The 15,827-nt window shown below is 42.5% G+C and overlaps 1 protein-coding gene across 1 annotated transcript in view; it reads left to right on the top strand.

Annotated features, from left to right (window-relative positions):
- Positions 1-15,827, top strand: part of CTNNBL1 (catenin beta like 1) — a 158,203-nt gene that overhangs the window by 55,960 nt on the left and 86,416 nt on the right. The window contains exons 5-7 of the mRNA XM_032845811.1: positions 333-430; positions 7,705-7,798; positions 10,445-10,536. Coding sequence (XP_032701702.1) covers positions 333-430; positions 7,705-7,798; positions 10,445-10,536 — 284 coding nt within the window. The remainder of the gene's footprint in view (positions 1-332; positions 431-7,704; positions 7,799-10,444; positions 10,537-15,827) is intronic.

Below are 15,827 nucleotides of genomic sequence, written 5' to 3'. Positions count from 1 at the left end.
TCGTGAGATAGGGTTAAGGGTGTTGGCCTACTTCTCACTGGAAAAGCAACCTCCTGAGCAATTTATTTGAAATTTTGAAATTTATGAAAATGTAGTGAACCTATGGAGTAAGTGACCAGGAAGGCAGCATATGGAAAAAGACTGAGTCGGTTAACAACATTTACTGAACACCCACTGTGAGTAGAACCTTGTTGAAGAGATGTTAATAAAACCACAGTGTATTAAAGGTGAATGGTAATAAAATGTTTGATAGAGAAACAGAAGGGAACCAAAGATTTAATAAAATGTCAGTAAGGTTTCAGTATGTATGTGATGCCCTTAACACTTTTCACATGTGTCCATAGCTGTGGTTGATTTGCTTCAGGAATTAACAGATATAGACACCCTCCACGAGAGTGAAGAGGGAGCGGAAGTACTCATCGATGCTCTGGTAAGTTGCACATCCAGCCGGGGTTTTGTGGATGTGTGTAGGTGTTAACATCATCACCGTTTTCTCTGAGTGTACCAGGTGGGTGTGAGCTCCGTGGCAAGGCTACATTGAGTGAGGAGAGTAGAAGGTAGAAATGCAACTTGTGGGGTTGTGGGGTCCATGATACTCTGGAACTGTGTTAAGGAGGGGTTCTAGAGGCCTAGCATTTATTAAATATCTGCTGTAAACAGACCTTTTCTCATTTTTTTTCCACTTTATGTGATCTTCACCATATCCTCTTAGATGGGTATTACTGCTACTATTCCCATTTCCAGCTGTGACACTGAGGTTTAGAGAGGCAAAATAGCTTGCCTGTGGTCACGCAGCTGGGATTTGAACCTGTGTTCTTTTTGACTCCATGTTCCTGTTCTTCTGCCTCCAACTGTGGTGCTGCTGGTCTTTTCACAAATGTTTCTTCTCTCCTCTGCGAACACCAGTGAGGACAGATACCATTATTATTTTACAGATAGGGAATCAGAGAATGTTAAAAGCAAGAACAAACCTTCTAACTCATCCAGCCAGAGTTGCAGCCCCTCCTTGTAGAGACAGGACCAGTGGATTTCTGTGTGTCTCTTTTGTGGATCCTGGGTAAGGCTTTACAGTCTTCTAGGCAGCAGCCAGTCGAAAGTCTATACGTGGGTTAAACCAGTCTGTTCTCCTCGCCTCCCTTTACATGTGAGGAAACCCAGATACAGAAGGGCAGCCATCCAGTGCGTCACTCAGCCAGGCCCTATAGAGCAGAAATGAGAGCCCACGTGTTCAGATCCCTGCCACACCAGCTTCCCTCTTTCACCAGTGATCATAGAGGCCTCTAAGACTGGAAAGGCACCACAGCCGGCAAGTGGAGGAGGGAGTCTAGTCCAGCCTCTTACCCTGACACCTCCTGTGGGGCTCTGTCCACCCATCAAGCTGTCTCCCTCCTCTAGGACGGAGTTAATTTTCCTTCCTCTCTGTTTTCTGTTGTCTGGTCTTTTCTTTCTGCTAAGAATGTTAGTAAATACTGGTTTTGATGCAGTTTACAGTTTATCAGAAAAGGCCGTAGTCCCTTGTATTAGAAGCACCGGGGTGTTTGTTAGGCTATATTCTGGCCCCATCCCAAACCCACTGAATCAGAAATGGTTGGGACTGGAGCCGCAAATGGTTCTGACACCCCATCGGTGCTCCACATACCCTCTCCTCACTCTGTCTCTCTCAAGGTCCTTGACACTGGAAATTTCCCATGTGCCATGCTTGCTGCTGGCATTCGGTGTGAATGGAAAGGCTGTGAACCCACTGGATATGAAGGACCGTCTGCTACAGAGCGTGAGGCTGGAGTCCAGCAGGGCTATTTGTGACTGAGTTTGATGAAAATTTCTATTGCCATTTTTCTTCCAGGCTCCGTCCTAGAGCGAACTGCCACTTTTGTAGAATTCAGGACCTTTATTTTTCCTTGGAACCACTGTGTGGAAGGAAAAGGGTGATGTTGGGTTGTCTTTTTGTTTTGAGGAGCATCTGAAGGAAGGCTGTGGCACTTGCTCCTGCTCGGTGTCCCCACAGTGTCATTTGTGCAGTCTTACCTTCCAGAGGTTAATTACAGTGGCCCTGAGTGAGCCTTCCTGCCTGGTCCCTGGGCTGATTTTAATTACCATCCTTTGCCCGTGTGAATAGGGGAGACGAGAGAGGAGCAGCTAGCCTGGCTGCTGCTGTAAAATGCACCCAGAAACAGCAGTTCACACAAAAGCCCCCTTTGTGTTTTCTGTGTCGCTAAGCCCACCAACCAAAGCTGGATTGTGCAGATTTTATTGTTTCTTTGGAATGGAACAGTTCATCCTCAGTCTGGGGAGCCATTAGGTAGCTGCTATACAGGGTTTTCTGTTTGTTTAGGTTTTTTTAATTATCATTTTAAGATTTTGACTCTTACAGCTTTATACTGGTGGGGCTGGTGTGAATCACAGTTGAACATTCGTAGACTCCTATATATGATTTGCTTGTCTGCAGCCAGGAAGAAGCCATCAGTAAATAACAGAGCAGAGCTGGTGGGTGGTCTTTCATTTATTTTTTTACCCTTGTGCTGCACTCAGGAAGAAGTTTGATAAGTATTCTCATATTACAAGGGTTGAGTTGTCTTTGTAGTTTTAATTTGGGGCCAATATCAGAGGCCCGGAATAGCATGAGCAGAGGCTAGAGGGCACGGAGCAGAATTTATTGTGGTGTGCAGTTTGCAGTTATTGCCTCGGTCTTTTTCCCAATTGGAAGTTCTAAGCAATGGACTAGCACATTTCTGGGGAGAGAGTGCTGTCCTGGCATTCTTGGGGGATCTTTGGGGCTTAAAATTTGGTTCACTTCCACTGCTATTACTTATGCAGAAGGTGAATATTTGTGTTTTGTAACAAATTGATTTGGTAGCCTGAAAAATAGTGTCTTTTCTAAGAGTAGTAGATGCAAGGGTATGTTGCTTTAATGGCACTTCTCTGAAGTCTTAGGACTTTTTGAGAGTTGTGATTAGATGACAGCCATTTCCTATTTTCTAGTCCCCAAATCTGCCAGGTGCTTGGCAGCCCCATGCCTTTGCTCCCATCTGCCTTCAGCTTGGCAAGCCTTGCTTTTCCTGGGCTACCTGGAATACTCCCGCTCATCCTTTAAAGCCTGACTTAAAGCTCTTCTGAGGTTTTTGTTTTATTTTTGTTTTTTATTGTTTTTTTTAGGCTCATCCTCCTAGCCCCCAACAGAATTTGTGTATTTGTGTTCTTTTAGCACTTTGTATATCCTGGCACTTGTCACATTGGCTTATAAACATCTGTTTATAAGTTTGTCTTTCCTGAGATGTGATTTGCATCAAGAGAGTGGCTCGAGTGGTAGCCGTATCATTTACCAACTGTGTGTCCTTGGGAAAGTTACCTAATCTCCATGTACTCAAGTTTCTCCTTCTGTAGAATGGGGATAACAGTAGTGCCTGTTGCATAACATTGAAGTGAAGAATAAATGAGTTATTTAATCTTCAGGACAGTGTCCAACACAGAGTAAACACCCAGTAAATGTTGGCCGTTATCTTCATAAAGGTACTATGCCTGGAACATACTAAGTTCTTAGTAAATGTCAAGTTAAAATGATATGTATCGTCGGCCATGCGAGAGCAAACATTTTTCTCATTTTGACAGATGTTCAAAAAACATTTTGAATGACTACTCAAAAAAATTTTATGAAGGGAATGGACCAAAGTAAGGCATGAGAGAATAGCTGTGTAGCTTAAAAAAAACAAGGATGAAATAAGTAGTGATGATAATGCAAGGCAGAATATTAAGAACAGTTACGAGAGATGTAAGCTTCTGTGGAAGTGGGGAGGAGGGAGCAACCAGTTGTGAGGGGAAGACTCAGGAGGGACTGCAGAGCTGCAGGTACTTTCTGTGGCCTCAAAGGGAAGCTTAATGGGAGGATGTGTGCAGGTGTCCCAGCAGAAGAGGTAGGAATGTGGCTGGGCCACGACATTGGCCATAGTGGCTAGGAGCCACCAATTGTCATAAAGAGTTTCACAAAAGTCCCATTGATGTGGAGACTCAGGGGACTGCCCTCCATACCCATTCTCTTGCACTCACTTAACCCTACGGTAAACATTCAGCTTTGAAGTTCTGTAGTGCTGTGGCTTGGGCTGCTTGGCAGTGCGTTTGTGCTGCTCAAGTGAGGCTGAGGTTGGCAGGTTTTCAGTTGCTCTAAAGGTATTTATGTAAATTTCTGGATCCTATCGTTTGTATCCCTTCTCATTTCTGTTAATGTCCACCTTCATTTGTATTTGTTCCCAAGCAAAATTCATTTGTTCATTCATTCACTGAATGTTTATTGAGTGCTTTGTGAGTTCTAGATTGTAGGAATGGGGTATATAGCAGTGAGCCAGAATGACAGAGTCTGCTTTTGTGGAGCTCAAATTCTAGTGTGGGGAGAAGCAGTAATCAAACGAGAAAGCAGATAGTGATCCTCTGTTACATAAAGAATTAAAATAGGGAGATGTGACGTACGGTGACTGGGAAGTCACGTTAGATTAGCTAGTCAGGGAAGGCCTGAATTTGGCATGACACGAAGAAACCAGCCATTCAGAATGACCGAGGGCAAGATGGGACAAGTGCAAAGGATGACCTAAGGCTGGAATGAGCTTGACGGATTCGAGGGACAGAAAAACTGTTTGAGCACAGCTGGAGGAAGGGGAGAGAACGTGGTCGGGGCAGATTGCTCAGGGTTTTACAGGCCATGGTAGGAAGCTGAGGTGGAATTGCCGGTGTGAAGGGGAGTAACTGGAGTATCTTAGGCAAGGGAGTGTAGCATAGTCTGACCTAACAGTTTAGGAAGACCGCCCTTGGCGGCTGGATAATGAACTGCAGGAGCAAGAGGAGAAACTAAAGTACTACTAGGTAGGTGGCAACAGGCATAAGTTTTGCATTCTGACCATACTACCATTTGTACTTTCATAACTTTCTGCTTGATCAAGATTCAGTGGATGTAGGAGGTTTTTTCTTCGTTTTTTAATTATGAAATTTCCAGAACTCGTAGCAGGTAGAAAATTTAACTCCACACTCTTAAGAAAGTTTATTGGCAGATTGTACAAGATAGAAAAAGAATCCTTCAAACCGTCTCATCTGTCCTTTTTAAAAATGTTGTCTTTCTGTCTTGTATCTGTCTTCCCTGGGCAAGTGGGAAAGGATATCTTAACATGCCCTTGACCTTTGTCTTAGTAGGACCTGCCGGAGTATTGTTTAGGAGACCCGCTAACGGGGAGAAGTACCTGGTGGACTTACCAGAAAACATCAGGCTTAAGACAGTCATGATTTCCAAGGCCAGGGTTGCTCTGGCTGACACTTTGGTCCCTGACCAGGATTCATTTTTGGTTTCAGGTTTAGTCACAGGTCCAAGAAATTGGCATGAAGGTGGTAGACCCAAGTGGCTAGAGGGAGTGAGACAGAATGCTAATTTGTGCTTCGTACTAGGTGATATTCAGAGCTATGCATAATACAGATATTTTTCCAAGGGTTTTCTGAGCTAAATGTATTTTGACTGCTTTGACCCTCCTACAATCAGATAAAATTGCATTTAACCCAGCTAAACATAAACTTTCATACTTTGCAAGCTTGAAAAGGCTGTCTCTTAGAAGTTAGATTTCTGTGGCAAGAAAAAATTTCTTCCAGCCAGATATCCATTCAGTTCTGAGATTTGAATGCATTGCATACTGCCACTGTCCCCCGTACCATTTTCCAGATAGCAGAGATGGGAAACATAACTAAGAATCAAGGAAAGGGGGAAAAGTAGTGCAGATAAAGCAGCAATAAGCAATTGAAACGGGTGAAGCAGTTTGCAGAACCGACAAGCAGTGTGATACCCAGTGGATTTGCAGTGTCTGCTGCTTTAGGATTCAGGGAGATTATAAGTCAATCAGGGTGATTTAGGGAAAAACAAACTGTGACATGGTTCATATTTTCCCCCCAGATGTTTTTCTGTTTCCTCTCACATACTCAGATTGTCCAATTAATTAAGGAAAACATGATGGTGAAGCTTTTGCTGGCTGTGAGATTTGAGAGTGAGATTGTATATCTCCTTGGGATAAGAGGGGAAAACAGCTCATTCTTGTATTTATGGGCACCCTCCCTTCTGGCATCAGTATCCCCTCAGATCTGCAGCTAGTGTCTTGCATTGTTCTTCACAGTAGAAAGGGCAGAGCCTAGAAAATTCTACCTTATTTATGATTCAGGTTCACAAATCAGTCAATAATTTCAGCTTTTCCCCCATGCCAGCTGCTTCCTTTAAGTGTCACCAGGAGTGGAGGCCTTATTTCAAGATCTGTCTCTCTTGCCATTGTTCCATCCTCCGGCTCAGTTTGAACTGTGTCGTAGGGTATCTTATACACAGGTGCTCAGGCAGTATCAGCTGAGTGAGCTGATACCTTTCCGTATCTCTCCTTTCTTTCCCCTCCCCAAAGTGACAGGGTATGATTGGAAAAAATAGATGCTTAGAGTCGGTCACTTCTGCCCCAACCTTTGTGGCATTGGCCAGGCTAGTTAGCCTCTCTGGACCTTTGTTTGCTCGCCTATAAGAGCTGTGAGGATGCGTGATAGTAAATGGAACAGTTTCTATGAAAGACCTGATTGCAGCGCACAAAGTAAGTGTTTTCTCAGTTTATTTGAATTTAGCAAAATGACTGAGTATCTGTCATGTACCATAGCATTGCACTACCCTTGGAAGAGTATGTTGGGGTGGGAAATCCTCCCATTTGCTAAGGGAGGCAGTCAGAGAGGATATACCACAGACACACGGCAGGTTTTATTTTCCTGTGCAGGTTACTGACTGGCTACTGATGAGAAAGTTATTACCAGGTGGGTAATCACTTCTTGATTCTGTGTTTCCTTAGTTACGTTCCTGGGTTTGCATAAGGGTTACCCCAAGGGCAGTCTCCCTAAGAATACAGATTGTGTGCAGAGGGAAGCATGAGGTAGTAGAAGTGTTATTTCACCAAAGAAGGAAGGTTGGTTTTTGCTTTTTTTCTACTGCCCAGTAGCCATTTGGTCTTGGCTAAGCTGTTAATCTCTGAATATCAGCTCTGTGACATGGCTACTGAAAGTTTTCTATAAGGTTGTATGAATTAAATTAGAGAAATTTAATTGCTATTCTATGTGTTAAGTGTAATACAAATGTCAGGCATTTTATTACGTTAATACTCTTCTCAAAAAGGAATTAGAAGTTCATCAGAAGTAATAGTTTCATGAAAGCTTAGCACAGAACATTAGTTTAACCCTAAATTTTGAGGTCAGTGTAAAGTATGGCAACTAAACTTCCCAACTAAACTTCTCTTGGTGCTGTGGTCTAGAAACATACTTTTGACTTGAACAAACTATTGACCTGATTTAAGATGGCCCTTTTGCAAGGTGTTTGTTTCAATTGCACAGGGAAGTAGAAAGAGCAGTGAACTTGATTTCAGAAGGCCTGGGTTCAAGTGTTAGCGCTGATACTCACCAGCTTTGTAACCTTGAACTTTACTTTGTCTCCTTAAGCTTAGATTTACTCATCTTAAGTTAGGGGTAAGGAAGCCTGCCCTTTCTTTGCCTTGGGGTCACTTTAAGACCCAAAGAGGTAATGGGATGGAAGAGCACACTGTAAACCATGGATGGTTAATTTGTTCTTTTGTTGGTGCAGGTGAGAAGAAAGTATGGGAATGGGAACATTTGGGGACTGTTCTGTGACATGTATCCCTCTCTCCTCTTGCTCCCCTGTTGCTGAAGGTGGATGGGCAGGTGGTGGCCCTGCTAGTGCAGAATCTGGAGCGCCTGGATGAGTCCGTGAAAGAAGAGGCGGATGGGGTCCACAACACTCTAGGTGAGGGGCAGGGCAACCAGTGATCTGAGACCTTCGTGTTTGTTTGGGGGTTCGGTGCTCATTTCCTTCTTCCTTCGTAATAGAGTCAACAGCAGTGGTGTTTTCTTTCCTTCTAGTCCCAGACTGCTTTTCCAGAAATGAAGACCCTTGTGTAAATTTCATATAACGGCAGCTTTGCTTTGGCTTGCAAGTAATAAAAGCAGAAATCCACTAAGTCGGGTAACTTCCTGGACAAAAACTGGCCCTTTTAGGCAGACTTCTGCCTCCAAATGTTAGGGTCATGTCTGTGCAGGGTGAATTTTTTTAATTTTTAAAATTTTTTTAGCTTTAGAAAGTGTATATTTTACTCTTTTTAATCTCTCTATATTGGTTTTTCTTCCTACTCCCTTCAGTGGGACTACAGACTTTGGAACAGTGGAATACCTTTATAAGACAGTTTATTTGGAAAACAGTTAAGTGTGTCTTTGTCTTCTTATGTGTAGTTTGCCATGTGAGCCGAATTGAAATATTGCTGTTAACTTGGATGAACTTTCATCATATGTTAACTTAAGTGGGTGTCTTTGCTGTATTTCCCTTCCTCCTCCTCAAATCTCCCAGATCTTTCTCCCTGCAAAGTTGCTGAACCATTATCCTATTTAAAATTGTGCTTTTGAGTAGTCCTCTTAATCACTGGTCATTGTCTTATTTAAAAAAAAATAAAGGTGACATATCTTAAGCAGAGCTTGAAAAACGAATGAAGTCCAGCTGAAGCAGAAGTTTTGATGAGATTAGATTTTTCTCTCAGCTCTTTTTGTCTACCACAGATTTCTCTTGTAATTTTATACTCTCTTCTGTGAGCATTATCATAAAGAGGGAAGACATAGCACCGAGGGAGTAAGAGAAGAGAGAACACAACAATCTAACTTTGGGGTTGGCTTTAGTCTAGAGCTAGAATTTGGCATTACCATCTGTTAGCCTAATACTGGATTTTGCTGAATAGAAAGCTTATCAAAAGTCTTAACTGAATGTTAATAAAAAGGGCCCGGTGTAATGAAAAAAGCCCCAGGCTTGCTCTCTGTAGAGATCTGTCTGGTTTCAGCACGGTCACCTACCAGCAGCTCAGGAGGTCCATCCTGCTCTCATTTATTGAGCACCTGCTGTTTGTGAGGCACTGGGCTAGGCACTGGAGTAGACTAAAGATGAATTGGGCAAGGTCTTAACTCTGGGAGAGTCTTGATCGGAAAGGAAAGATAATACAGGGTGACAAATGGGATAATAGTCAGTGGAGAACCGTGTGGAAGTGAGGAAGGGCCTCCAAAGGCAGCTGAATGGGGCTGAGTATGAAGACAGGTGTGTTTTGACAGAGAAATGTGAGAAGGACCCTTGGGTGGGAGAGAGTCACAGTTGCAAAGCCAGGAGTGGGCGTGGACTGGGAAAAGAGTAGAGATGTACTGTGGCAGTGGGAGGTAGCAGTAGTGGAAGATGGGACCGGAGGCGTGAGTTTGCCCAGACGGTGGAAGACCTTGTAAACCGAGGCAGAATGATTGGATTTGACTCTAGTGAGCAACAGGAAGCCATCTAAAGTGTAAGCAGAGGGCATTGGAGATTAAAATGAATGAGTTGATTTTCCCAGGAAATGTGAAATAGTAACTTGGGGTATTGTGGTGATCCTTGCCTCTCTGGGGTCTCTTACTACTCTGCTAACCTGGCTTTGCATTCCGTGCCCTGAGGTGGCTGCCCACTGGGTCTTTTAACTTGCCACTGGCTGACAAGGGCAGAGGAGTGAGGATGAACGGAAGAGGCATGGTGATTTCTTTATCCCTTTCTCCTTCAAAACTCAGATCTGATGTCTGGGCATTGGGCTTAGAGAACGTGGAACTAACTCTGTCTCCTTTATAATGTAACATATCCTAGGATACGGAGCAGAAGGGGCCCTGAAAGCAATGAAAACATTGGATGTGTTAGAATGGAACTGTAGGGGACTTTTTAAAATATCCCCCTTTTTAGTATCATGGTCACGTAATAATTTTTTTCTTTTGGCATCCTAAGTTTTAATTTTCTATTAAGCAGCAATTTGACCATTGTAGGAGATAGCAAGACCAATTATATTTGCTTCGAGTACCTGACAGTTACCTCTGCCGGCATGGCCTTTCCCCTCTGTGCACTTTATTTTGTGCAATTAAGAGGATCATGCTTTCCTCCCTTGCTGTATCCAGAGAAGGAGAACTGAAAGTGAATGAATCAGAAAGGGAAGAGAATGAATTCACCATCCTGGTTTTTTCCTAGGCTTCCTGCCTAGTCCTGTCTCTTCAGTTTTGGGTCTCTGGGACCCCAGTGCACTGAGGACTAAGAAGGCCTTCCTGGGCAGACACCCACATTTCCCTGTGTTCTTCTCTGGGGTTGTTCCCTATGAGCGTGGAACATCTATCACATTCCTTTTGTGAATTTCATCATTTTCATTATGAGTTTTACTTGCAACACTACTTGAATTGAAAACAAACCATAGCATCTCCCCGGTTCATCTAATAATGACAACATAGCATCTGGCTGGGAGGAATACAGGAAGTGGGAAGAGGAATATGGTGTCTGTCATGGGCAGGGAAGCAGGCTTGTTGCAGATGGAAACAAAATTGCCCTCCCAAATGACTGGTGTCTGTCTCCCTTTAGCTATTGTGGAAAACATGGCAGAGTTCCGGCCTGAGATGTGTACCGAGGCTGCCCAGCAGGGTCTTCTGCAGTGGCTGTTGAAGAGGCTGAAGGTCAGTTTGGTGTTATGGGCGGCAGCTCACACCACGCTTTGCTCTGGGTCTGGCTGAGGCTGGCTCACCGACACCGATGTTTGTCCCTTTTGCCGTGGGATCGAGTTTGGGAATCTTCACCAGAAGATCCCTTTTGTCTTTCTTTGCTTTTCCTTTGTTTGTTTTAAGAGGCTTTAAAAGTAGCCTTTAATACCTCCGAAAATATTTAAAACATTTTGTAAATACAGATAAGTTCGTGTGGTACAGAAGGCATAAAAGTAAAAGCTCCCCTCAGTAGAGTCCTTCTAGTTCCACTTGCCAGAGGCAGCCACTGTTAACAATATTTTACCTATCCCTCCAGAAGTTTTCTGTGTATCTAAGAGTGTGTGTGTTTCACAAACAGAATTATACAATATTTTATTTTGCAAGTTGGCTTTTTCAGTGAACTAATAGCTGCGTAGTAGTCTGTTTATGCATATTCCAGAATGAATTCAGCCATTCCCCCTTTTATAACACTTACTCACTGCTGTTTAACAATTTTCCACTGTTACAAGCAGTGCTGCAGTGACTATTCTCATATATACATACACCTTTTTTTCTTGCAGACTTCTGTTAGTTTATCTGTAGGATAAATTCCTGGAATTAGAATTGATAGAGCTCAAAGGAGACTATCACACATTAACATTTTTGGTGGGTATTGCAAAGTTCTGTGTAAGGGTGCCCCACTGATTTGAGAGTATCTGTTTCCCCTAGCAACGTTGGGTACTATCAAACTTAAAATTTTGTTAATCTGCTAAATGAAAACGGGTTTTTTTTTTTTAATTTTCAAATTTTAAAATCGGAAAGAATATTGGCTTCTACATGTTTGTTAGATATTTGTATTCAACTCTTTTAATTTACTATTATCCTTTGTGCATATTTATATTTCTGTTAGATTATTTATTCTCTTTTCTTCTTAGGATAGCCCCTTTGACTATCTTTTTTAACAATTAGTGCTGTCCCATAGAGTAAATGAGGAACAAGAGGCAAGAGCTTCTCATAAAAGAGTAGTTTTAACCAAAGGCGTGATGGGAGGCAGCTTGGGATTGCTTTTATGCTACTGAAATGATTAGCAAGCAAGGATTCCCAGCTTTTCTGTGAGAAGGAGGGATTTGTTCATAGATAGAATGATTCTCTAAGTGTTCATGGCCTTGCTATGCTTCAGAGCGTCACAGAGATCCGGAAAGTCTGAGGTACGTCAGGATGTCAGGTCAGATTTACCCCGCCCCCCATTGTCTTGGCAGGACTCAGAAAGAATGTTCTGCCTAAGAGGGCATATGCCCAGTGCTTACCCTTCTTTCTGACCATCTAGGTCTTCCCCAATCCTACTTTAAATAAGTTGAATACCATTTGTTCCCACGAAATCGTAACACAGATTCTATAGCATGACTTGAATATATTCATATTCAGCTAGTCTAGATACTTCCATCAGTGGGAATGGGCACATTTGCCTGGCAGAGTATAAACTCAGTGCCTAGTTCAGTAGATTGCAACTCCCTTTACACACACAAACACACACCCCTACCTTTTAGGGAAAAAAAATCAGGTCTGATTAATTCATGCATTGTCATCTTCGCAACTTCCTTGACCTCTTCTCATGAGTCTTGATGTCTTTTGGTTTTTAGAACTAGACCTGTTTCCCCATGTAATTCTTAGATTTTTCTTTCCTCAACATTCAACACATTTTTATTCTCCAAAGCCTTAAAACATTTTGGGAGTGAGGAGTGGAGGGGAGGAAAGTAGGACACAAAGTTGAGGGGATGGGTTAGATTACAGGGACCTGAGCTGTTCATGGGGTGGCCATAGGTGAGAGCTCCAACTGTAAAATATACAAAACAATCCAATGACTTTTGTCTCTGAAGTCAAGACCAATTCCTTTCAGTTCCTTGAGACTTCAGGGATCCTTCATTAAACCAGGATGTCAGGCCTCCTCTGCCCTTCGAAAGGTGTTGACACTTGCCAGTCTTTTTTTGAATTGGTAACAGGAAGGAAAAATGAGACCTTTGGGGGTTTAGCTTGGATTACATTGCCCTAATGAGAGTAAAGAGTTCCACTTGATAGTCTAGCAAGCTGGTGACTCTTGCCTTTTAGGCACAATGTTTATGTAATCCTCAGGGCATAAATAGCCATGTTGCTGTCTCTAAAACCGTTTTTTCAAGGTTTCAGGGTATCTAAACATTAAAATGCTATTCAGTTATTTTACTAGTAAGCAAGTGCCCTTAGAAAAATCCTGTGCTGCCCAGATCATTAAGAAGAATCCTGCTTAAGTATGAGGCCAGCAAGAAGGCATGTTTTTAAAAAACAATGCCTTGCTCTTTTTTCTCATCATCTGGGACAGTGCTTGCTATAACTTTCACCGTCATAAACATATTGAATGTGAGTGCTGGGCATAGATCCTGACTTTTACCAGCGGAACTCTAAAAAATGCAGATTTCCAGGGGGCGCCTGGGTGGCTTAGTTAGTTAAGCGTCTGCTGTCAGCTGAGGTCATGATCCTGGAGTCCCAGGATCCAGGCACGCTTAGCAGGGAGTCTGCTTCTCCCACTGACCCTCCCCATCTTGTGCACACTCTCTCACACACTCTGTCTCTCTCAAATAAATACACTCTTAAAAAAAAAAAAAAAACAACAAAACCAGTTTTTTCCAGACCCACTGTCTAGTCTCTGTCTTTGGCATATTTTAGAGAAGTTCCGCTTATGATGCTAATGGACAGCCCTCACTGATACCCTCTGTTCTCTGGAGATGTGAACATTACTGTTAGCCATTTTTATTCTGTTCTACTCCTGCACTAGATTTAAAACTCCCATTTTCAGTGTGCCATTCCCTATTCCAGAACCTTCCTCTACAAGATGCTGATGACCTCTCCACCAGAGCCCACCTTCTCTGCCTACTTTTAAAGTCCCCTTATACCTGGCCTGGTCTGACTTTTTCATTTCTCCCTTTTTAAACATTGGCCTTATTACCTTTCAGGCATCTTTTTAACCTACCGTCTGCTCTGCAAAGGTCAGAATGATTTTGACCTCTGTATCTGTTTTGTTGTTCATGCTCCTCTTTCCACCAGGAATGACTCCTGTCTTTCTTATGTACTTCTCAGTTATACACAGCCTTCATTAACCAGTTTAAATGCCTAATCTTCCACGTAGCCACCATCATTTTTAGAACTGAAAGGAAATTTATAACTTCCATTGCAGATTAAAAAAAAAAAAATCAAGACTTAGAGAGATCGAGTCCCGAATCAGGCTTCTTGCTCGGCGGGGAGCCTGCTTCTCTCTCTGCCTCTGCCTGCCACTCTGCCTGCTTGTGCGCTCTATCTCTGACAAATAAATAAATAAAAATCTTATAAAAATAATAATAAAAAAATAAAAGCAAGGACTGGGTCTCCATTATTTTTGCTTCTCTCAGTTGTTCTTAAGGTGTGGTTCCCCTGGCAACTTGTTAAAAATGCAAATTATTGAACCCACCCCTTCACCGGCTGACTCCACCCCTCTTGGGTGAGACTGGTAATCAGTTTTAAGAAGCCCTCAGGTGAGTTGGAGGTAGGTTAACATCTGAGAACACCATAGTTTATGTTGCTTGTTAAGCCCTGTTCTTTAACTGATCATCCTGTATTTATTCAGTAGTCTTTGAGTAATTCTTTAGTGAATGGCACCTTGATGAGTCCTCTTTTTGTGCTGGTAGCCTAGCAGTATATAGAGATACGGATTTCTTCATCCATTAAATGAAATGTCACTAATTTGTGCTAATGAGGATGAAACCCACTGCAGACCAATTGCATTAAGTGGGTTAGCAGGTGAGCAGATAACAGGACTGTGAGTGAGACTATCACAGTTCATTTTTATGGAGAATACAAGCCTTTAGGACGTTGTGTACTATTGAAAATAATGGCCAAACCCAAAGTTTTATTTTTCCTTTTCTAAAGAAACAAAATTAGGATTCCCTTTGTTTCCCAGTTGAGGTCAGTGTTTCAGAAACAGTTGCAACATTCAGCATATGAGCTAACGGATTGAGAATTGGCTACACGATACTACATGCACAACTGGTTGATGAGAAGTTCTTAGCCTCCTATGACCAGGAGCTGGGATTTTACAGGGCACAATCTGCTTCAGCAGTTGTACAGAGCTGTGGATGTGTCTGAACCTGCCCCATGTGTTCCAGGTACCAGAGGTGAGCTGCAGAAATAACCTGCAGCTTCTGGCTGCGGGTGGTAGCATAATTGTTTTGTACTTTCCAAAAAAGCAGCAGTTCCCAGAAAGGTGAAGTTTAATTTTATTCAAGGCTGGTACATGCTGAGTACAAACCTATGCTTGACTCTCTAATTACTCTGACAGCTGAAAGATTTAGGATCACCAGGCTCCTGGATAGAAGAGAGCCCCCAGAAGCTTCAAGTCCCGTTGGTTAACTTTGCAAACTCCAAGAGACCATACCTCTGAACCGAATTCTCCTTTCTCCTGATGTCCACTAACTATCCTTGTATTTTGTCAGTTTGATATTTTGTAAGCTTGGAGGCCATCATCTCTGGCTGATATTTAAGTAGAAATAAAACTTCCTTGGTGACTTTTTGTCTTTGGTTAGATGTGAAAGATTAGACTCCTTCCTTCCCACCAGTCCCACCATTTCCTTTATTTCTTTTCCACAAGAGTAAAATACTTGATTGTCATTATCATCACCATTAAGTTTTTCCCATCTGATACAAGTGTCATGTGTTGGCTATTGATTATGCGGGAAGCATTATTCTGGATACCTCACATATATTATTTCTGATCCTTACACCCTTCCAAGTGGGTGCTCCTGTCCTCAGTTTACAGTTATGGGAAGAATTCCACAGAGGGGAAGTGATTGTCCTAACCCCACAGGAATTACATGGCAGAGCCTGTGACAGTTGGGCATGGGTATCTCCAAAGCCTTCCCTTCCTGTCAAGGTACTTTCCAGCTGGTACCCATTTCAGGCTCTGAAGCATTTTAGGGCTCAGTGTTGTGGAGTTATGGGGTCTAATCATTTGACTTTCTAATTAGATTCCTCCTTCATGCCAGGTTTTCAAAAAAACTTTAACAGAAAAAGTGATGAAATTATTATTTTGATTTTTAAAAATTTACTTTGGGCACATTGGAAACTCCTTGAAGTGTCGCAGCAAAAGCTGGAGATTTCCTGGGGGACTCAGGAATTCTCAGTAGAGGGGAACTAGCTGTTGGGTGCCTGTGATATATAAACTGCTTAATTTAATCCACCTACCCCATGAGGAAATTATTACTTATTTTTACTTAACATAAGAGAAA

This window comes from Lontra canadensis, unplaced genomic scaffold (genome assembly GCF_010015895.1).
Source record: "Lontra canadensis isolate GAN:19392208 unplaced genomic scaffold, GSC_riverotter_1.0 scaffold169, whole genome shotgun sequence".
In the NCBI taxonomy this organism is placed as follows: domain Eukaryota; kingdom Metazoa; phylum Chordata; class Mammalia; order Carnivora; family Mustelidae; genus Lontra; species Lontra canadensis.
The sequence above is the reverse complement of the archived record's forward strand: the minus strand, read 5'-3'. Positions and strand labels throughout refer to the sequence as shown.